Source organism: Bombus bifarius, unplaced genomic scaffold (genome assembly GCF_011952205.1).
Source record: "Bombus bifarius isolate JDL3187 unplaced genomic scaffold, Bbif_JDL3187 scf7180000008006, whole genome shotgun sequence".
Taxonomy (NCBI): Eukaryota; Metazoa; Arthropoda; class Insecta; order Hymenoptera; family Apidae; genus Bombus; species Bombus bifarius.
In genome coordinates, this window is record NW_022884384.1 from 533,056 (window position 1) to 554,851 (window position 21,796).

Below are 21,796 nucleotides of genomic sequence, written 5' to 3' on the forward strand. Positions count from 1 at the left end.
TATATAATTCTCACGAGTTATTTACCTTTTAGTAATCTAAGGTGAACACATTCTTCGAAAGAATTCTGAAGAGGATCCAATGCTAGAAGATTATCAGATATATATTTGTATATTCTATTATTATTATTATGGATGTACTATGTTCAAACGGTAAATCTTATTGCAATAAACGGAGTTCTACTGTACAGCGAAATTCATTAACTCTCAAATGGTATCTTCGTATCGTGGGTCATCCACAACAGCTTCATCTTAGATTTAATTTTAGAGCACTTCGATATTTTACACGGTAAACATCATCTATAACGTTTATCGCGTACGACGTAAAATAGAAACGGAAACAGAATACCTGAAAATCATGTAACCTAACTTGAATTTAATCGAAACTATCATTTATGATCAAGCAGTGCTGTATAGTTGAGCGTTAAAATACAATACATAGCTTCGATAAAATTCACGTAGCGCTCTTCGTAGCGCATACAAACTCGTTCGACGATGAAATCGAAATTAGATGCATTGTTCATGAGAAAAAATCGCTCGAACGATCAGTTCATTAAGATCTAATCCGTAATAGCGAAAGAGTCATGAATGACAAATGATACGTCGGAGCAGAACGACAACCTCGTCTCATTTTGTACTATATCAGTCTGTTTAACCACCAACGGCAATTACGGATCCAGCATTATTATTACCGAAGTCCACCTGCACGAACGAGGTTAACGACACTTATACAGGTTGCGTCTTTGCTATTTGTTTTTACGTATATTCTAAAAAAAAAAAAAAAAAAAAAAAAACAGAATGAAAAATATATGAAAGAAAAATAGACGAATAGCGGATTTAACAGAATAGTTACAAAGGGAAAAATATCAAATGAATATTTCGTACGTTACATTTTCAGTCAAACAAATTATATTATTCTTGCTACTGATATAAAATGAAGGGACGAGAAATGAAAATTTCTGTGCTTCCTCGAATTACACTGTTAACGAATTTATCATAGAACTGCAAAGGATAAAACGGAGGTGATATGAAAACGCTATAGCATCTACTATGCAGTTTCACGGGTTACTTCTGACGCAGAAATTCCATTTGGCTTCGCATTGATCCAAGAAAGTAAATCCCATGAGATTCAAGCTCCTACGCGAAATGGAAAAATCGAACGAATCCGGAATCCAAAATATATCTAATAGAAATTAGCGGAGCTAAGTAACAAAATCCAAAGTTCTGAAAACTCTTTCGTTACCGCTTATATATTTTCGCTATATCGACCAAAACGTGTGTAAGGAAAAATTCACGATATAAAAGATATACGCGAGAGAAGCTTCGTTCTACGGTACGAAAATTCCAAGTAAACGAAGAGAAAATACACATAAAACAAACTGCCTAAACGATGTTTATGCAAAAGAAGCGTTTAAACAAATTTCCAATTTCTGCGAAATTGTCTCGAGAATTGTTTCCATGCGAGTATTCGTATTCGTTCTGCCCCTTAAACTTCTCACGATATTATAGTGGAAGCTTGATTATCCCAACTAATCATAGTACACGGGATTGCGCTACACGCCATTCGCATAATCGAATGTCTTTTCATTTTGATACGAGAAGAAACCATTTATTCCGAGCTATTTTACAAATACGTTTTAATATTAATTCATTAACGGCGAAAATTCCATCGATGCAACATTTCATTTTAAATCTTTTCACGTAACTCTTATTCGTCGTTACTTATTTATTACAGGAATACAAATTTTTCGTTAATTAACGCGTTCCGATAATCGATTATTTTGCCAATCAGTGTTACGATAATCGAGGGTCTGTTGCATTAATACGCGTTTCTCTAAATACTTTGATATAATTTAAAACATTGTTTGGCCCTGAAAACAATTGGTAATAACGAGAGGCTCCAAAATATTTGTACAAAGATTACGAGATTAAATTTATTTGAAGTTCCAATATATCTAGAATATTCCAAATTTCTCTGCTCGCAGCACAGCCGAAAACAGCTGTTAAATTCGTCGTTTCGACGGAAACGTTCGAACGCGAGAAACGGGGTGTCTGTCAAAACGCTTCATATCGCTGGATGTTGCGTAATTGCGGAAAGACAAACGACCCATAAAGGTTAAAACTAAGCGCTGGCGAATCAGATCGCGCGAACTAGTTAGCAATAAATTTCCGAAACCATAAACAGAAAAGGCTTTTCGCCATATGTTAGAGCCGAAAACAGAATCGTTTCTAGTTGCAATTTGAGCTACGTGTACAATGAACAATCTAGAAGCTCTTCGAATTTTGACTGTGAAAACAATTGAAATAAATCGTTCCTCGAAAAACATATCGTTTCTGCATGGAAATTCACAGTTAACTTAGTTATATTCCGTCCAATTTATTCGGTTTAATGTTTTGGTAGTAGCGACAATGATAAAATCTAGCGAAAATTTAAATTGCACAAAATGCGCATCATTTCGATATTTCTGAATTTCAACGAACAGCCGAAAATCTAATTATCAGGATAACGAAAGTTAATTGTACAGTGTACGTATCTGATCGTACGAGAGTTACGATGCATCGATCCACGTGCCACAATCGCTACGTTTCTCGTTCACCGTCGTCGTTCTTGTGATTTCTACTTTTTTCTTAATTTATCTTTCTCTTCTTTCCTTTATTTTTCCCCGAACGATCGAAGATTCGTCGAAAGCAATCAACCGAAACGGCAAGAACATTTCGCTCGGAATCGTCGGCTTTACGACGAAAATCCCTATCCCTCCATATACGTGCACGTTCGTCGAACAATCAACGTTCCAGCGCATCGATAGAAAAACAGATAGCCCATCGAGAGAGAAACGCAGCTCCCGGTTACGTAAAGTTACTACTGCCATGAGGCTGGCGATTCACGCCAGCAAAGAAAATGCGTAATAACGGTACGAAGAACGCAGCGTCCTCGTCGGCCTCTCTCCACCCATTTCATTTCGGTTGCGAAGAGTATGTATAATAAAACACGTCGATGGATATACGTCGTCGTTGGATTTTATCGAATTCGCGCGTCGCATCTCGGCCCGGTAAACGGAGGGAAAACACGATTACCGCTCGTCGTCGATCTCTCCCGTTCCCTCGTGTACCGCGCCACGTCGTTTCCCGCCACGTCGGCGCAATTTTCCGATTTCCAGCCGGTTTTCCTCATCTCACGGCTTGGCTTTCGCGCGGTATCACGCGCGAACATCTCGCAGACGCACGCGTGCCATCGATAGCGGCGAGTCGAGGCGTTGCACTTTCAATAATTCAACGTTCGTATGAATGACACGCCAGGCGAACGAAGCCGAAGCGGCAACTCTATGGAAGAAACGATTTCCTCGAAATTCTCGATCGCCTGATAATTTCGAGGTCGCGCGCGAAATAAACGTCACGAGGATCGTCTATAAGTCACTACGGACAAATAAGATCTCTGACGTTCCTCGGCTTTCTCGCTAACGCGAGAACGACGAGAGTGACGAGAGTAGGCTCTCTTCTACCGCATCTCTCTCTATCTTTCACGCGTTCTGACGATTCTCCCTCTTCGTTCGTTCTTGTCCTCTCTCTCTCTCCATCCCCCCCGCCGCCCATTCTTTCACCTCGCCTATCCCACTTGACTTCTCTTTCTCTCTTTCCGCGTCTCTCTTCAACGTCCTCTTAATCGTACCTTCTCTGTCGGGCTTCTGGCTGGCGTATCTACGGGTCGTTGATATCGCGTCGCCTCGTGTTTTCTCGGATAACGTGTACAGCCGCCGTCTGCCGCGATCGCGGCACAGCACGCTGCGACGCGGCGCGGCGGCTACGTGCTCGTCGATAATAATTATTGACAGATGGGACTGACTAATGCGGCCGCCGCTGCGCCACGACATTTGTCTAGCGTGAGTAAACTTTTAGCTACGCAATCTCGCTTCTGGCAGCGGCGAGACCTTCCTCCGCAGGAGAACATCCAAGCCGACACACGCGCCGCGCTGCTGGCTGTCCCATGAATTCCGATCCCAGTTTCACGATTCATCCGCTGTCTTCGCGACGTTGACATTTCGCGAGATTCCCAGCATCGCGAACAGATACTTCCAACTTAGTACAGCGTGCTTCAAAACATTGTGCCGCGACATTTTAGCGAATCTATCGAGCAGATCGGATTTCACGTGACAAACGTTTAACGACTCGTGACGGAGCGAATTTTCTTCGATAACGGGATTCCGGAAAAGTAAGGGAACGTATTTAAATGCCCCGCGTGTTCTACGGTCTTTCGCGTAATCGTAAAAGCCTTCAGTAAGATACAACATCAGAAATCCTGCAGATTTTGCTCCGAAACAACTTTTGCTCCGGAAGAATCCCAAGTGCCGAGTAACAAACAAACGCCTTTAATCTCGCGTCCATCTAATTTCTTTTACGACTCCGAATCACCAGATTTCGACAGCGTCGTTCGCGTTAATTAGAACCTTCTTCTTAACTCCGACACGCAAAGTACACCGACGAAACGTTTAACGTCATTTATGAATCATCTTGTATATACAACATCGACGAACTCTCGGAAAAGACAGTTTGTTTTCGCCAGTGAGTCAAACGTACCGGGCTGCGCGTAGGCTATTTCCACAAAAAGTTGGAGAATATCAAAATGAAACGAACCACGCGCGCGATTTTCGACAAGAAAGACACGGCTTCGCGCGTGTACACGCAACCGGTGTCCCCGGTTCGAACATTTTTCTTCTTTTTTTCTCTCGCAACCGCATGCACAAGGTGTATCGCCAGAGGTAAAGTATACCTGGTTAATTGCATAATTTCCTGTAAGAAGTATTTTTGTAGCGTGCCGCGGTTCTGGATCGCGGTATCCGTCGTCTGCGACACCAGCCTCTCGCGGAGTAAATAAAAGATTACCGGGAGAGGACTTTAACACCTACCTCGCATCGGCTGACGAGGTGATGCAATCCGCGCGCTGCTCCAGGCATTCTCGAACCGTTCTCCTCTCGCGGATCGAATTCCTCGGCGTGTTACGCGCGCCGCGACAAATCGACGGTTAGCCGCGAAATTTTACCGAAATGATAGAAACCGAGGTAAACAAATTTTATCAGAGGCGTACGATGTACGATTAGAATTAAACGAACGAGATCAACTGTAACAATTAAACTCTTAACTACAGGTGATATTCGGATTACATGGTAGTTTCCCTTTTTTGTTTTTTAGGAACGTGAGAAAGTAGAAGAAATTTCGCAATAAGCCTGTAAACGGCATTAAATAATCGTTCGTTAGTATTGAAATCGATGGGAAGTAGAAGCTACTACAACTAAAAATTAGAAAGTGTCGATTTCCACATACGTTATGTTATTTTTATACGTTTCTATTTATACGCTTTCGTTCGAACCTACGAATCTGTTAGAACCGAGATTGACCAATTTCTCAAAAACAAATAATTTAGTTTCGTAAATTCGCAAGAGAACGACATAAATAATCGTACGCCGCTAGATAAATTTGAAACATAACGTAACACCATCAATTTCCCCTACTTCCAAATTCATAGAATTGATCAGCGTAGTTTCCACGCAGCTCGTATAATTCGCCCCAGTTTCATAAAACACCCCTGCTTCGAGCCTATACAATAAACTGTAACGTATACACTTAATTCGAACCACGGTCTCCTCTTTTAAAATTCAATTACGCGTCTACGACACCGTGACACGTTACGCGTTAATAATCCATGACGGTCGATGGAACGCGAATCTTCGTGTCTATTTAATTCTCGCCAGCAAGAACGAACAAAGCTGCGGCAGGCTACGAGATAGATAAGAGCGCCTTCGTGAATTTGTTTTTCCAGCGCGATAAAAAGCTCCGCGCCGACAGATCCGAGATTCGCGGAAACGCAGACTGACTTTCGATTCGACGAACTTCGTCGCACGGGCCGTTGCACAGGCGAATTTCGTCGCTCAGCGAACCAGCAGCACGACGGCGAGGTACGCGATTTCGTGCTCATCCGAACGAATAACGCGCCGTTCGACTCGGATAAAACACTTGTTGCGGCCCGTGGAAATCTTCGCGACGACACGATGTTACCATCCGCCATTTACAACGAAATTACGATCTGTGATTAGCAACGAAGTTAAGATCTATCGTTCGTCGTTTATTCGTACGTTCCTTGATTTATTTAATCCCGAAGCAAAAATTTATGTCCTAATCTCATTTGTGTCTTAACGAGCAAAAAGATCTTTGATGTTTCGAGAGAATCTTAGCATACACCTAAGACGACAAATCAGTATCGACAACGACTTTTTCGTACTTTCGTCAAATTTACGAAGTTTATTGATAATTAGAAAATACTATTGGATTTAAAATAACGCGAAGGTTCTGAAAATCTTTACGACAGCTGTTTTGTCAGTTGATATCGTCAGTGAAATTTTGTAAATTTTCTAAGTTGGCCAAAAGTGATATATTCTCCTGCAAGTAGTTTTACACTTGTTGTAATAGTAACATTTCTAGCAATAAAATAAATAATATGTTACAAGTAAATTTTAACAAATTACGAGCCTGGTGTACTTTCGAATAATATACGAACGATGTAAAGAGATGTGGAGCACGTCGACTATGCGCGGTATGGAGCATGTTCCATGTGATGTCGATGACGATGACGATAATAGTGATATAGAATATTTGTTATCTGATATATACGTGCATTGTTACGTAGTGCATGGCTATAAAAATGTTAATGATGGGAAAAAGCAGATATGTATTCGCCTGTAGGGGCACGAAGAATATGTTGTACTTGCGAGTCGAACATATGGAAGATATAGAAGATAAAAATAAAATGTACAAAATGATACATATCTGTTCAAATTAAATATAGATGAATTTTTTATAACGGAAATACACAGTTTCTCTAATTTTTTCTTATAAATTACTTAGATTACTTCGTGGTAAATATCACTTTTTCGCAAAACCAATATTCACGTTTCTCTTCGTGCTATACGAATTATTATTATGAATTACTAGCATGTATTAATTTGTTCATATTTCAATATTCGTTTCTTTAAATAAATCTTTAAAGTCGTTTCCATGTTACGCGTGATTATCTTTCTACGGAAATTAAATTAAGAGTTGGCTGCCATTTGAATGAAATCCTGGCTAAATTATTATCTGTATTTTGGAGCGCTGCTTAAATATATTATTAGACGCAAAATTTAATACATTATTATTCATTAACTATATATGAATATTATAATTAATACGAATAATATGAGCAATACGAGAGAAAAATGTACATGTATAATGTACACTGTAATGCAATCTATTAATAATTTGATTCGATACGAAATAACATGTCCGAATACCTTCTGTTAATTTGATCACCTAAAAAATATATAAAAACCGTGATACAATAGAAAATCTGTTACATGTAATTTTTTAAACGACGTCTAATTGATATGTCTCCTAATGGAACTGTGTACACAAATTTTTTAGTAAGATAGACAAACCAAAAATGAATATAACGAGCTCAAGTGAGCTGATCCTTTTTCCCTCATTATCGAGGAGCAGCAATTTAAATTTTCCACATGGACACCTTTCTCGTAAGATTTAACGCCATTAGATATCCTTTTCTCGAAAAAATGTTGGGATTGAAACGCTGAAGGTAAAATGTTTACTGTAAAATATCGGCTTAGATTATTCCATATTCCGTGAAATTTCCAACGCAACTTCGCAATCCAACGAACGTTTACGATCAGATTAATATTTAGGTTAGAATGAACAGGGGAAATAATAAATTTCATATTTCAGGCAATAAATATGAAATAAACATATGCAAAAGTATATAAAAATAATAATCACAGAATCATTTTATCCTTCAAGGAAAATAAAGATGTGCTGTTTTACAGAATCCTTAATGAACCTAACAGACATAACTCAAAAGACGTTGCATTTGAATAAGCAATCCATTAAAAAAAATCTCGAGAATATAACGAAATTATTCGTAATGCTATATAATCCACTAACAAAACCGTTACAGTAAAACGACTCGAAGCAAACAACTTTGATTTAAGAGAACGAAATTCCTTATTCATCCAGCGAACAGATTTATTGGAATATTACCAAGCACATAAATTTTAAATAAGAAAAGCAAATCCGAGATGATTCTTCCTTCCTCTTGTATGCTAATTCCTACTAATAATTCTCGTCTCCGTATCAATGCCGTACGAATCGAATGTTCGCAATCGTTTGCATCTTCAATTAACGACACATTCATTTTTCACCGTATGCCGGCCGATAAATAACTAGGTTAATTTTACATATACAAGCGATCCACGACAGTGATAACTGTTATCGCTCGAAACAACTTGTCTGTAAAATCAGTTCGAATCTCAATGATAAAACACCTCGTGAACACCAGTTACAAAGCACCTAATATCTCTTCGTTTGTTATCACTTTGAAATTCTTCTTGAACAAAAATTACGTCAACGCCTCGAAGCAACCAACCTAACGCTCGTTCGATATTATTAACATGTGTCCAACTCTGATTACACGACAGACGCTAGTAGTGTCAGTGCTTGGAAATAACGAGATTCGATCGATGAGTGTCTTCGATCGCATCTGTTTGTAAATTTGTTTGTACGCGAAGAAAAGAGAAACTTCCACCTATTTCGTTCGTCCAACACGGCTACCTTTTAATGGCTATTGTCTACGTTAGAATTCCATTAGTTTCAACTCGTCTCCAGACAAATAATTCGTGTAATTAGAGTTCATACAATGGGAATCGGCCCTCTCTATCTCTTTTCGACAACTATGATTTCTCAAACACATAACAGAAATTCACGTTCTGACAAGTGGACTCAATCGGCTTATATACTTTTAATCTTTAACGTATCAAGGATCGATATTCTTCGTTAACGATAAAAAGACCTCGTGGTTCTTTAGAGTTATTGCGTTAGTTTATATCGTTGTATGTTTATCATACTAATGTACTCGATGAATTTAACGAAGATACCATGCGTAAAAATTGTGAGATTAATTTTGTTATACATAAATATTATTTATTTGGTATGTAGGTTCTCCATTCATACTAGATTATAAATATTTATACGATCTCAGAATGTTATAAACATAATTAAAAACATGGAACATAAACAGATTAGTTTAACACACTATCGACATCGCTGAGTAACACTCTTATCTTGGTACGCTACAAGTTAATCGAGCACTAACTAAAGTTTCGTTCTAATAAAAAAGAGAGTTATATTACACAACCTTCTTTTACTCCTAGTACCGTTTTCTAACGCGAATATTCATTCCCCTTCGAAACACTAGCGACGAGTTCTACTGGCCATTTATTATTAGTGATTGCGTAAATATTATGTAGTAGGTTCGCTTTGGCTTCATTCAGGACAAAGTGGACCGATAATATTTACTAGGTATGTATATACAAAATCTGGTGAGTGAATGTTTACGTGATACAAACAGAATTACGCAAACCTAGTAACACAATGGCGCTACAGTAATCCTATATTCCGTTCATTTACGTGACAAACGTGCACGTCGATGCCGTCGGTGTCGACCGAATAATAAAGACTCCGCATGGTAGTAGTCTAATTCGCGCGATCAAAGGACATACGTTCCGCGGGAATTCGAGTGCATTCAAATTACCCGTCATTCAGCCAAAAAGAAAAAATCACAATTTCTCGAAGATTTCCCCGTTCGAACTACCCGCGATTTGTATTTACACGCTTGACGTTGCATCGTACGTATCGTAAACCCAAGAACATTTAGGTTAGGAAACATTGGAACAAGAATGGTACCTCGGCCATTAAAATTCAGACGTTCCGTCGTATACGCCAATGGCGCCACAGATAACTCGCTTTGATCAAAATCAAAGGGAGGAAATAAATAATATTATTCTCAAAAATATTCCATCGACAAACATTAATCTATATATCGAACGATCTTCTGGCATTGCAGTCGCAAAAATACACACTAGCACGAGCCACGTTCCGCTACAGTGGATTCGTGGAACGATGTTTCCTTCGCGTATACCTACACGTAAGAACGCGTTTTGGCGCGTAACGATAGAAACAGACGCGACAATGACAGCACGTCAAAGAATGTCGCGTCAACGGTAGAATGAATGGGGAAAAGTATGTACTCACCTCTGTTGCAAAAAATGTCAACAACCGACGTATTCTTCGAACGGGATGTTTTTCGCCTTATCTTCGACGTTTCGATGTCGCGTGGGCAGTCCGCTTCTAAGTAAACAAAAACACAGACTTCAAATCGTCGATTCCCTTCCACGGGAGTTTCTCTGTTTCTCCCGTATATGTAATCACTCGCGTGGTCCTTTCTTTTTTCGATCAGTAAGAAATAGTCGTCGAGAAGAGCGCGGCAACAGCAAATGCGACAACAGAGGTTAGAGTCGTGACAAAGATATATGTAATATGAGAATCATACGGAGAAAGAGACGAAGATGGAAAGAACGAAAGGAAAGGATAGGAATAGAAGAAAAAGAAACGAAACACGAGAAAAGTAGCTAGAGATAACGAGTACAAGTTTCCTGCACTTGAAAGAGTATATATGTGAGATACGGGAATCTCACACGTCGATCACCAGACACGAGAAATACTTTCGCCGAGACGAAAGGCTTTCGTCGGTTCGCCGACGATTCGATTCACTGGTCGTCAAGATGTCACGTCGTCAGTGAATCCACATGATTGGCCCGCGACTTTTCGAACGTTTCTGCCCGTTTCGACGTACGGGTCTCACTGCTACAGTTTTTCCACCGGGGGTCGTCAAAAAGTGAAACTTCCCTCAACTAGAGAAACGATTTGTAATTTTGTTTGATTTAGAAGGTGCGTGGCTGCATGCGTGGCGCGCGCGCGCGCGTGTGGTTCGAACTCTCGCGATGAGGGAGATAGTCCTCCTCCTCCTCCGGTGTGTGTTCCTGCTCAGGATCCGATCGAGCAGACACTGACCCCACGAGACGACGTCGGAGCGAACAAGAGAGACAACGAACGAGACATTCGAGAGAGAGAAAATGACTGTAGGAAGCGTACGCGAAAGATGAACGAAGAAACGGAGAAGGGGAAGAGAACAGAGTGCAAGAGAAAAGAAATCGGAGAAAGAGACGAATGAACGCAAAAGGAAAGAACGAGAAAGAAAGAACGAGAAAGAAAGAAAGATAGTTAACAACAAATCGCGAGCGCGTATAATACCGGACTCACAGTTGGCAGTCTCTCCTCTCGTATCTTCTACCGCCAAATTAACACGCGAATGTCATTCGATTCGTCGAGAGATCACGAACTAATTTCAAACTGATTTCGTACGCACTGATTTTAAGTAATCGTAACACTGGTACAAAGTCACCGTTGATATTTTAGCGTTTCGTTCGGCGAGACACGAGTTCGCGCGCACAAACAAAACGTGTCAGCACGTCGCGCGCTTGTTTAGAATATACTGAATATATTTTGACCCTAGCGCTCTGTTCTGGCTCGGCGCTGGCGCTTCGCGCGTTCGGCAGTCTTCGGTAGCGATCGGTCGCGCTCGGGCTCCGTAACCGAACCAACCACGACGCCCGACCAACCGCGAACGAAACTCGCGCCCTCGCTCGATTGTAAATTACCTTGCAGGGCCGATGCACCGCGATCCATATTTACAGAAATGATAGCAATTTCAGTTTTATTTTTTTTCCACAGTTCGAAGAATAATGCTACGAAAATATACCTGCCATTCGAAATCTGGATTCTCGTACCGAAATGTTTACCGATTTCCATGTCCGCCTCGTCACAATTCGAAAACAAAGAAACGATGTACAACGTACCGCGTATTTCTACTTGTTACGATTTTATTCGGTAATACTCTTATCTATTGCATTTCTCATATATCGTATGATTTAAGAGGTATAAAATGTCTTTTTTTGCTTGCAACGTGCACTTGCAATTCCATTACATAACGAAGACAAACATATTTCTATAAAATGAATGCCAAAGGTTCAATTACATTGTTCGGTCGTCGATAGTTGATAAGAATTACCAGTGATCAAAATGTCAACTTCGTTACATCGGTAAGGTTGTAAAACCCTTATACGTCATTTATTACAATGCATCTTATCGAATTAGATTACAGTTTTTGCTACGAGTGCCTAAAAAGTACGAGAACAAAGCGAATCAGAAGATACACCGAGAAATACCGGCATTCCGCTGTAACTTTGAACGAAAATTAGATGAATACAGAACAAAGTGAAGCCTTCAAATCGTACACTACTTACTTAACATATCGTATGATGCAAATAAACTGTGAATCGCAATAGCATTACAAATTCATTTAACCTCCGGAGAAAAATTTATAAATAAATATTAATGCGCAATACGAACCAGTGGATAGATACATTCCGTGAGCGTTTAATGATACGGTTAATCGACGCAGAGCTGTTATTGCGATTCCATCAATGTGTTTCCCTTGCTCGTTAAAAGTGCGATATATACGTGCTTGCCATTAAACGGTCACGCTTTCATCGTACCACAAAAATCCTATCAAGAATTTTAATTGCATCGCGCACAAACGCGGCGTGAATCCTCCCAGTCTCCTTCGATATCGTCGGATAAAGGTAACAACAGTATCGGAGGGCATTGTGGAACATACACTTTCGCATGTATACATTATGCAAATTAATTCCATCGATTGGCCGGTAGGCTGTACACAGCCTTATCGAGGGTTTTAGTAACTCTGTTCTAGCTACTGCTCTCGAGAACACAGCTATTCCAGGAGCCTCGTTTACCAGACAATTTCTAGAAAACTGCATCGTTCTAGAGGAACTAGCGAGGAAGCATCGAAAGGGTTAGTAGAAGAAATTGAACGAGGTGTAAGTTGTACAGAGGATATACCTTACAATTATTTCCACCTACTGCGACTAACTCCCTTATGATTCCCGTGCCAACGATGCAATGTTTCCAATATACCCTTTACGATGTTCTATATTTTCTTGAGTCAACTAGAGCTATCTTATTACGTTTGAACTGCTTGTACAATTTTTCGTAATATCCTTATTAAAGTTTTCTTTATACCTAGCTACTTAGAGTCGAAAAGCAACGAAGATAATACAGTAAAATAGTATCGACTCTCGTGATTAAAACCTGCCTTGTGTGATATTTTACGATTCGTTGAATGCCGGCTACGAACTTCTTATGGCCTATAAAGTATAATATTATTTAGCAGTCATTATCTTATACGAGGATATTCATATATTTCGATCTTAAGCGGTTAGGCCGGGTTCAGTTATTACATTTTCAATTATTATTTACCGTTCCTTGTGTGTATTCTTGGCTGTTGGTCAACTATCACCAATACCCATAAAGTAGGATACGGAGATAATCTTTCCGTCGAGCTATCCTGCACGGATAGTCGGTAATCTTTGAGATAATGCTCCTTCCCAAATCAGTCCGATTTTGCTATCTTCCTACTTCCGCACGTATTGGAAAGACTCGCGCTATAAACCAAGCAATATTTTCTATGAATTTACAAACGATTAACGACCATCATAATTATCTTAAAAGGTTCCTTCGTGGGAGTAATCGAAGAACCGATTATCGCGTGCCGCCTATGGCGAAGTCGCTCTTCTCAATAGCACACACGCGATTAAGGTAAATGTATGTAAAGGACAATGTATAGAGTAGGTAGATCATAAATGTGTATGGAATCAAGAAAGTCACTAAATATAGCAGTTCTTATTTCGATAATGATCAAAAGGATGGATAAAGGAAACAGTCGAAAGCAAATAATTCGATTGCCTTGTTTTTTCGAATGGGAAGATGGGAACATGGAAAACGGTGGAAAATTACATGCTCGTAGACGCGCGCCAAACACGCAATTGATCAATAAACCCTCACAAACGTAGCGTTTTATTTGCTACATTTCTTATTCATAAACTTGTAAGTCATTTTTACAATAATCGTAGATGTTAAATTTTCAATAGCGAGATAATACGATGGCCGTTTTCATAAAATTTTACGTTTTACAGGATAAAAATATGTATTTATTTTTGTTTGAATATGTCCTGCCTCTCTATTTTATCAAGAGAAAATGGGGAGAATTAAATAAACAGGGTGGTTGGTAACTGGTGGTACAAGCGGAAAGGGGATGATTCTACGCGAAAAAAGAAGTCGAAAATATAGAATAAAAATTTAAAAATTTAAAAATTTGAAAATTTAAAAATTTGAAAATTTAAAAATTTGAAAATTTAAAAATTTGAAAATTTGAAAATTTAAAAATTTAAAAATTTAAAAATTTAAAAATTTTAAAAATTAAAAAAATAACGTAAATCGAGACAACGATCTACAGTGAGATCCGTTATAACGAGACGCGATAAAGTGCACGCGTACCGAGCGAAAATTCAAAGTCGATTTTTTCGAAAACAAAGCCTCAAACGAAAAATTTTTATTCTATATTTTCGACTTCTTTTTTCCCGTAGAATCACCCCCTTTCCGCTTGTACCGCCAGTTACCAACCACCATGTATACATACAATGAAGATGGCGTCTTGTTCCATACTACCGTGCGAAAGAAACGTCCGTGGCATAGATTTCTGCCTTACCTTCTTCGCTTTCTCACTTTTCGATTAATTTTCGTCAGTTTGGAATTTCTTCTTAAAAAATTCACCAATACCATGAATAAAACAATTACTAGCACGTATTTTCAATCATATTACATTCAACAATGAGTAACAGGAGAACCTGTAAACATGTCCAAACATGGATCTAAGGACATCGATATGTCGCCTAGGTTCTGTGAACTTTATGCTATGACTACATAGCGTAGTAATGCAACAGGCGTCGATGTATATACTTACATACCTGCAATCGCAATTTTGCGATTTGTCTTTCCATCTTTTCTGTAATAGTAGTTTGGATATTGTTAATAACCTATACGTGCAATTACTAATAACACGGATTCAGGAGGATTATCGAGGAATTTTCTTTCAAGTCGTTTCACAATCACTCGTAATAATTTTCTGTCCTTCTAATATATTGGCATTAAACTATTAAAAAGAAAGGGAAAATTAATATTGAAAAAATAAATTTGAAAAAACCAATGTATCATTTTCATGTGATATAAAGTAACAAATTATATAGCACCGTCCTAGATTCTTATCGCGTATATTATTCCGCGAAACGAGCATCAAAAGGAAGTTCGATCGAGGGTTCGTTCAACGACGCAGTGTAGTGATAATGAGGATCCATTCTTGCGTGCAGTCAACTGTATGTAATTATCCAATGGTAATACACGGTTAGTAGTAAGCTGTTAGTAAGATTAGCTGGTTCGTCTCAAGGGATTCGTTTAGCTGTCAAATTACATAATTAGTTACCGTATATTATTGGAATTAAATAAAAATAAAATTCATAAATATTTAAATGTTATACTTTCATACCTTTATGTAGATCAATTTTTTCAATATATAATTACATACATGATTAAAGCTTCGATATATCTATATCTGTTATAAATAAATCTTTTTTATTTTATCTCCATTTGTAATTACATCCTGCCTGATATAAGAAACTATTTGTGCTCTTAAGGTACATTCATACAATCTTATTCACTCATGACATTATAAATAAAGAATATTATAAATAAAAAAAACTCAATTTGGAAATTAATAACATAGCTATTAGAAAATTTTTATTTTGAGCTATATAAAATGATCACAGTGAAACGCACACTTTAAACTACATTCTAATATTGAAGAGATCGTTTCGTTTGTATGTCTTCTAATATTGTCCGAAGTTCCTCATCCTCTAATCGTCCTTCTAAACTGGGTATCAAAGCCTTTGCCTCTTCTGGCGTTTCCGGACAAAGATTTGCGAGCGAAGCTAGTTCAAATTTATGAAGCTTCTTCTGCATAAGTAAACTAAACAATACAAATTTTATAACTTACTGTGAATATTTTTTATTAAACAGGATAATTTAAGGAAGTAAATTTTTGTCTTAGGTATTTATGCTTAAGACGTCAGTTTTGTAAAGGTACTTACTTTCTTACAGCAGCAATGGTTTCTTTATTTTTAAACCGACGAAATCTGTTCGTATAAGTTAAACTCTTCATAAAAACTTCAGAAAATTCCTGTTCCTCCTCGGCTGACTCATTTTGCGCTTTCCTGTGCTCCAACAACATCAACACTTCCGAAATTAACAAGGTCTCTGCATTTTCAAATTCTAAAAAAAAAAAATTACACATAGAGCTTTTATTAATCAGACAGTATCGTTTACGCAATTTACTTAAAACTTACTTTATTTTCTTTAAGTCACTCGTGGGTACATTTTTGATTGAACATTACTAATCACAAATTTTTAATAAAATTTTATTAATCATATTTTGCAAAAAAGATACATTTATTATATAATATAAATATAGCACAAAACATTATATATAAATTTACATATTTGTATGTTGCTTATTCTTATATGTATAATTTAAATTTGTTATATATATATTTTATATATAAATTATTATAATATATTTTATATATTTTAATTTATATGCTTACTTTATTATTTTCAGTCGATCTTTTACAACTCTTACTTGAAATTCTTAATTATAAGTCTTAATATGTAATATCACAATTCTGGCAGTATCCACGAACTATAATATATAAATATTTTGCATTTTTACTAGATTAACGAACTGTATATCATTGATTTGGTTTATTTATATATCCCTTTTCCGTAAGAAAATCGTATATTTTTCGTGTTTTATTTACGTCAATTTTAAGCAAAACCCTAGCTTGTGCCAATCTAAGATAACCAGCTTTTTTATTTTCTGCTATTAAAATTTGTTTGAAATCGAGGTAATTAGTAGGTACTATACGCGTAATTGAACAAAGCTCCTTTTCGGCTGAAGTTAATTTCTCATATCCTGGAAGACCTTGAATTGCAAGTGGCGGCGCCGTTTTTCGTTGTGCGATTGTACTCGATATGGAATTACTAAAATTAATATTGCAACCAGGTAATATAGTCTTCCAGCTATATTCAGGATTATTCAAGTATTGTTTCCTTTCCTTTTCATTTTCTTGTCTAAGTTTGCTTAACTTTTGAAATATTGGAACACTATGAAAGTGTTCCAAACCGTTATTGCGGAATTCAAATAACTTATTAAGATAATTTTTAAGTTCTCCCGCTCTATGTAAGCCTTCCATGAAATAATCGAACTCTATACCTCCTAATAATTGCATAAAAATTAGTAATCTTTCTGCAAGTGCTCTAGTTATTGTACATTCGTATCTCTGTATCCAAGATATAGTCCTTCTAAATGCTATCAGTCCATGATTACGTATAATTTTTCTTCTCCTCATACGTTCTTTCAGTCTGTTATTATATGCTTGTACTATAGCTACTTGTAATTCTTTTCCTAATTCATAATTATTATCACTTATATCAAATTCATCATAGTTCAAGGCAGAAATTAATAATTCTGCATGATTATCAAAATTGACTTCAAAATCTGATCTTGCTGCATTGTATCCAGCCAAAAGTTTACAATTAAGAGTATTAGGTGCAAACCGAGGAGGTTCTTCTAAATCTTGCAATTTATATAGATAAGGAATAGGTTCACAACCAACCAAACTAGCTTTTGTTTCTTTCATTTTTGGCAATCCTGCCAAAGCCTGATTATCGATATAATATTGAAGATAATGATTTTTACATTCTTCCGTCGATTTCCCTTGTATTCGTCTGGCCATGTCAACCCAATTACCAAAACCACACTCCTGTAAAACATCTAAACATTCTAATTCTTGTTTCGCTGTCCAACCGCTTCCATTGATCAAGGGAAATTCATTCTTTATGATGATATAGTCGTGATCGTTTCTGTGATTGCTAATTTCTGATCCATTGGAGAAACAAGAGGGACACAATTCCATACTATCACACACAGCACAACGAATATACGGCTCTGTCAATGCGGATTTGCATACGCGGCATATTGGGTCTGAAGTAATGATTTCATCGTTCACGACTGACGCGTCGAGTTCTACGTTATGCTCGATCTTTTCTGTTCTACTCGATGAGCAGTCTGAAAGAGGATAATCGTTACTTTAGGCCATGCCGCAATTAAACATTATTTTTACACGGTACAACGTAAAATGTTAATTGTTATCGGAAAAAACATTGACAAACATCATATGATTATAGGTTAGAAACAGACAGTATTGTCTCCGTCTCTTCTTGCTAAATAAAAGAAAAAATAAACATACCTTTCGGAAATTGCAAGTCCGCCGCATCTTCCTCTGTCATATCAGTTAAATTTGGATTAGTCATATTGTTATATTAATATATTAGTTATATTAATTCTCTACAGTGCTCAAAAAGAGTCACTTCTTAAACGTGTACTATGCTACTAACAAATGGCTACTCACAAATGATCTTGTGCCAATTAGCTGGAGTTGTAAGTACTCGTTTCGCTCACCAGATGGCAGTTCTAGAACCATGTATATATATACTTGATCGGTAAATCTTTTAATCTTTTGTATTCTAGCGCCGCTATTTTAAATGTAACGCTTAAATCAGTTGACTACGTGAAGTGTGCAGAATTTAAGTTTCTAAAATAATTTAACATTTTTAACGTCCCGCGTAATATGGAAATCGAAATAGTGTTTTAATTAGTTAATAAACAAGATTAAAAAGAACGTCAAAGATATATGTCAGCTTTGTCACATTGAATGAGAAACGTTGAAAACGATGAGCATTTATTTTCCAAATACATTAGGTATGTATGTTATTTAAGAACGTATCGAACCTTGAAAACGGCGGTTGAATTACGAACATAACCTGAATGTATAAAATCGTGAAGGTCTCAAGTAAAATTGTATGTTTTCCGAATACGGAATTAAACAATTTGACATCGAAATAATTAACATGCGTAGTATACTATCTTTCAAATCAGTTAGACACGCGTACGTGTTAGTTACACAGATATAATGCCCTCGAACTGAGCGAACGTAACAAACCACGAAACTAAATATCTTTTTGGCTCAGGTAACTCGATACATATCTCACTGTCTTACGAAGGATAAGTTTCTCAAGAAAATTTTGTTGTATATAATTATGACTGACGTAACTGCGGTTCCATAGAATAAATTGTGAGTAATTTTATCTTTCTTATAAAAGTACAGTGATATCACACTGTTTGTGTCCGAATTAGTTTATCTTACTTGTAGATCTCCGTACTTATTTTGTTACTTCTTCAATGCGTGAGTTTATCTAAAATCAGAAAAATATTTTGTTGTATGTAATCCAATGTTTCAAGTCGAGGTGGTCTGATACATAAAAAAGCAAATAAGGTACAAAATGTATTAGAAATATAGTGTTAAAAAATATTTATCGAAATAAATATACAAACGTTATTTAGTATCATTCTAAGAAATACGCGAAATAAAACTATAAAATATACGAAAAATACTAGACAAAGGAAGCCAGGTGTACGAACGAGTTCGCCTACGTTATCTTTTATAAAACAAACGATGCTTGTCATGTAACGTGGACACATTTAAGAATACGTCCACATGTTGAACTCTCTATCGGGACGTATAGTTTGCAAAAGAATAATAATAAGTCACTCGCGGATAATAATAGAGTCACTATGCAAATATTGGCAACAGTCTCGTGAAAGCGGTGTATGAGAATTCTCGATACTGTAACTTGAAATTAAAAATAGTTGTCATATATAATTTTATAATTTATTGAAATAGACATAATCTTGTGATTTATTGAGAAGTATAAAAAATATCTAAAAAAACGTTTTCAAAGCTTTTAATCTACTAAATCTATGGAATATAGAAATTTAATTTATTAAATCCAGAAAAGTTTGAGAAAATTTATTGAATCTGTTTTCTTTTTTTTTTTTTTTACTTTCAATATTTAATTTATTGTTCCAGGAAAAAAAGCAATGTACAATTGACATATTCATTCCATAGTTTTCAATTTGGATTACATAATATTCACGCAATGAGAAGGAAGACCATTATCTTCCGTTTACAACCATAATTTTTTGGTCGATTTACGTCAGGATTATTGAAAAGACACTAAACCTTGGCCTTCATACCTTCCGTAAGGGATTTCATTCGGGATAATAACTTGTTTTCAGCCCTCGTAATAAGCCAAAAAGATTCATATCGCGCGTTTATTGTGACCTGCTAGGCGTGGAAACCGGTTTCATTAAAATTTTTACGAGTCAACCGATCGAGCCAAATCAAAAATCTTATCGCTTCGTATAATATTCTATTCTTTTCTTCCCAGAGGAAAGTATTCACCGTCTGGGAAATTTTCATTCTACCATCGAATAACGGGAATCGTTTCAACTATTGTAACATTTTGCGAATTCCAATACGACAATAGCCAACGTACTATATCATTTAAACACGTGTTTTATATTCGGATGAGACATATTATACGTCTCATGTGTCGAGAAAAATACAGATCTACAAAAGCTATCGTGTGCCTTACTGATTATAGTACTCTTCATTTCATTTTACATATGAAAATAATGGTGCGATACGGCAATTAATTCCTAATTATCGCCAATCATAAACTAATTTATTATAAATCTTGTCAGGACATTTACGAGATATTAAAAATAATTCGACGTATCTGAAAATTTATTGCGCGCGCGTAACAAAAATAAAAAAGTGGAGGCGTGTTGGGAAAAAGTAGTTCGTCTTGGAACAAGATTAATTGGCATGATCTCTGTAGATATCTGAAAATAGGAATCGTTCCACCAACGGTTATTATCGTAACGGTTGCGTAAACATCGATCTTTAGCGACAGCTTCCTACATTGCGCTCGATTCTCTTGCAGGCGAAGAGAAGTTTGACGAAGATGAATTTGCACGTGAAATACACACCGAATGAAAATCCCCATATGGCGATATCTATGGCAATGTCACGCAACAAAAGGAACATCGTCACGAATAACACCGTGTATAGAACGCGTGCGTAATTTAAGACGATCGTCCGGCTACGACAAGGACTGAAACTGTTTCCAAACACGGACAACGCGTCCATATCGTGGTACAACGATCGAATATGTATTGAGAGTCCTCGATGGACTGACTCAAATACGCTGAAGCGTGTTTCTCTTTTGTTTCCTTTTTTTTTTTTTTTTCACGTGACCGCGCTGTGTTTCTCATATTCGTGACTTGGATGATCTCTTGACGAACGAATCATGAATCCCGAGCAACCAGACTTTTCCAACGCAAGAACGCTACATTTCCGTACTCACGATGACGGTGATAACGTCAAAGAAGAAAGCGTTCGATCGGACCGAGGAAACATCTTCGACAACGTTTACAAAATGACTACTATAGATAGGTACGTTCCCTTTATCGAATCAGTGAAAATATAACGAGGCAAATTGTAAAATAGTCGAAGAAGATATAAAGATACATTGGCTTTAAGTTAACGAGGGAATTCAATTTCTCGATTAAAGATATATCCGCGTGTAGACCGAATCAACTATGAAATATGCTTTATTTTTTTCTTTCCTATCCTTTCTTTCAATTTTACGTAAAATTAGATCGAGTATTATTTGATCGGGTTCTTTTATAATGGTTAGAGTATTAAATAATACTTGAATACATTGCCTATAACCTAGAAGATATATAAGAAAGAAAAAACAAATGATATCGACGAATTCACTCGTTTTATTTATTCTGAAGACGGTTTCAAAGAAGAAAATAACGTAAACGTATGTATTTCTTGTTTGATAGGTCCCTAGAAAGTTCGTTTCGTTACTTTTTATCGATCCTTATATTTTCTTCGTAGAGTCCATTCTAACGCTTCTTTCATCT

General features: G+C 37.0%; 3 protein-coding genes across 8 annotated transcripts in view; 1 reads left to right on the top strand and 2 right to left on the bottom strand.

Annotated features, from left to right (window-relative positions):
- Positions 1–11,432, bottom strand: part of LOC117206424 — a 138,222-nt gene extending 126,790 nt beyond the window's left edge. Inside the window, exons 1-2 of one of the 3 annotated variants that reach the window (XM_033445755.1) lie at positions 11,191–11,432; positions 10,123–10,218 (exon numbers count right to left, since the gene is read on the bottom strand). The gene's annotated coding sequence lies outside the window, so the exon portion shown is untranslated. Of the gene's footprint in view, positions 1–10,122; positions 10,314–11,181 lie in introns of all 3 variants that reach the window. The other 2 variants (XM_033445757.1, XM_033445756.1) reach the window with 2 other exon arrangements.
- A 4,194-nt stretch (positions 11,433–15,626) lies between these two features.
- LOC117206354 (DNA-directed RNA polymerase II subunit Rpb4-like) lies at positions 15,627–18,941 on the bottom strand. 2 transcript variants are annotated; one of them, XM_033445615.1, is made up of 3 exons: positions 18,207–18,367; positions 15,990–16,170; positions 15,627–15,868 (listed from the first exon to the last, which is right to left on the bottom strand). In XM_033445615.1, the coding sequence occupies exons 1-3, from the start codon at positions 18,268–18,270 to the stop codon at positions 15,694–15,696; spliced, it is 420 nt and encodes a 139-aa protein (XP_033301506.1). In that variant the 5' UTR covers positions 18,271–18,367; the 3' UTR covers positions 15,627–15,693. The 2 variants fall into 2 exon arrangements, with proteins under 2 accessions (XP_033301506.1, XP_033301505.1); XM_033445614.1 differs by lacking the exons at positions 15,627–15,868; positions 15,990–16,170 and adding exons at positions 16,482–18,025; positions 18,749–18,941 and having other exon boundaries at positions 18,207–18,430.
- LOC117206352 (neprilysin-2) overlaps positions 18,505–21,796 on the top strand; it is a 38,685-nt gene continuing 35,393 nt past the window's right edge. The window contains exons 1-2 of one of the 3 annotated variants that reach the window (XM_033445608.1): positions 18,505–18,718; positions 20,806–21,317. In XM_033445608.1, the coding sequence (XP_033301499.1) occupies positions 21,172–21,317 (146 nt within the window). In that variant the 5' untranslated portion in view covers positions 18,505–18,718; positions 20,806–21,171. Of the gene's footprint in view, positions 18,719–20,805; positions 21,318–21,796 lie in introns of those variants that run through there. The other 2 variants (XM_033445610.1, XM_033445609.1) reach the window with 2 other exon arrangements.

Bases quoted from the DNA above. Each gene is read 5' to 3' on its own strand.
- LOC117206354 (XM_033445614.1), bottom strand. From the start codon at position 18,270: ATGACTAATCCAAATTTAACTGATATGACAGAGGAAGATGCGGCGGAC. The intron at 18,026-18,206 runs GTATGTTTATTT...ATCCTCTTTCAG, and splicing joins GGACTTGCAATTTCCGAAAG to ACTGCTCATCGAGTAGAACA.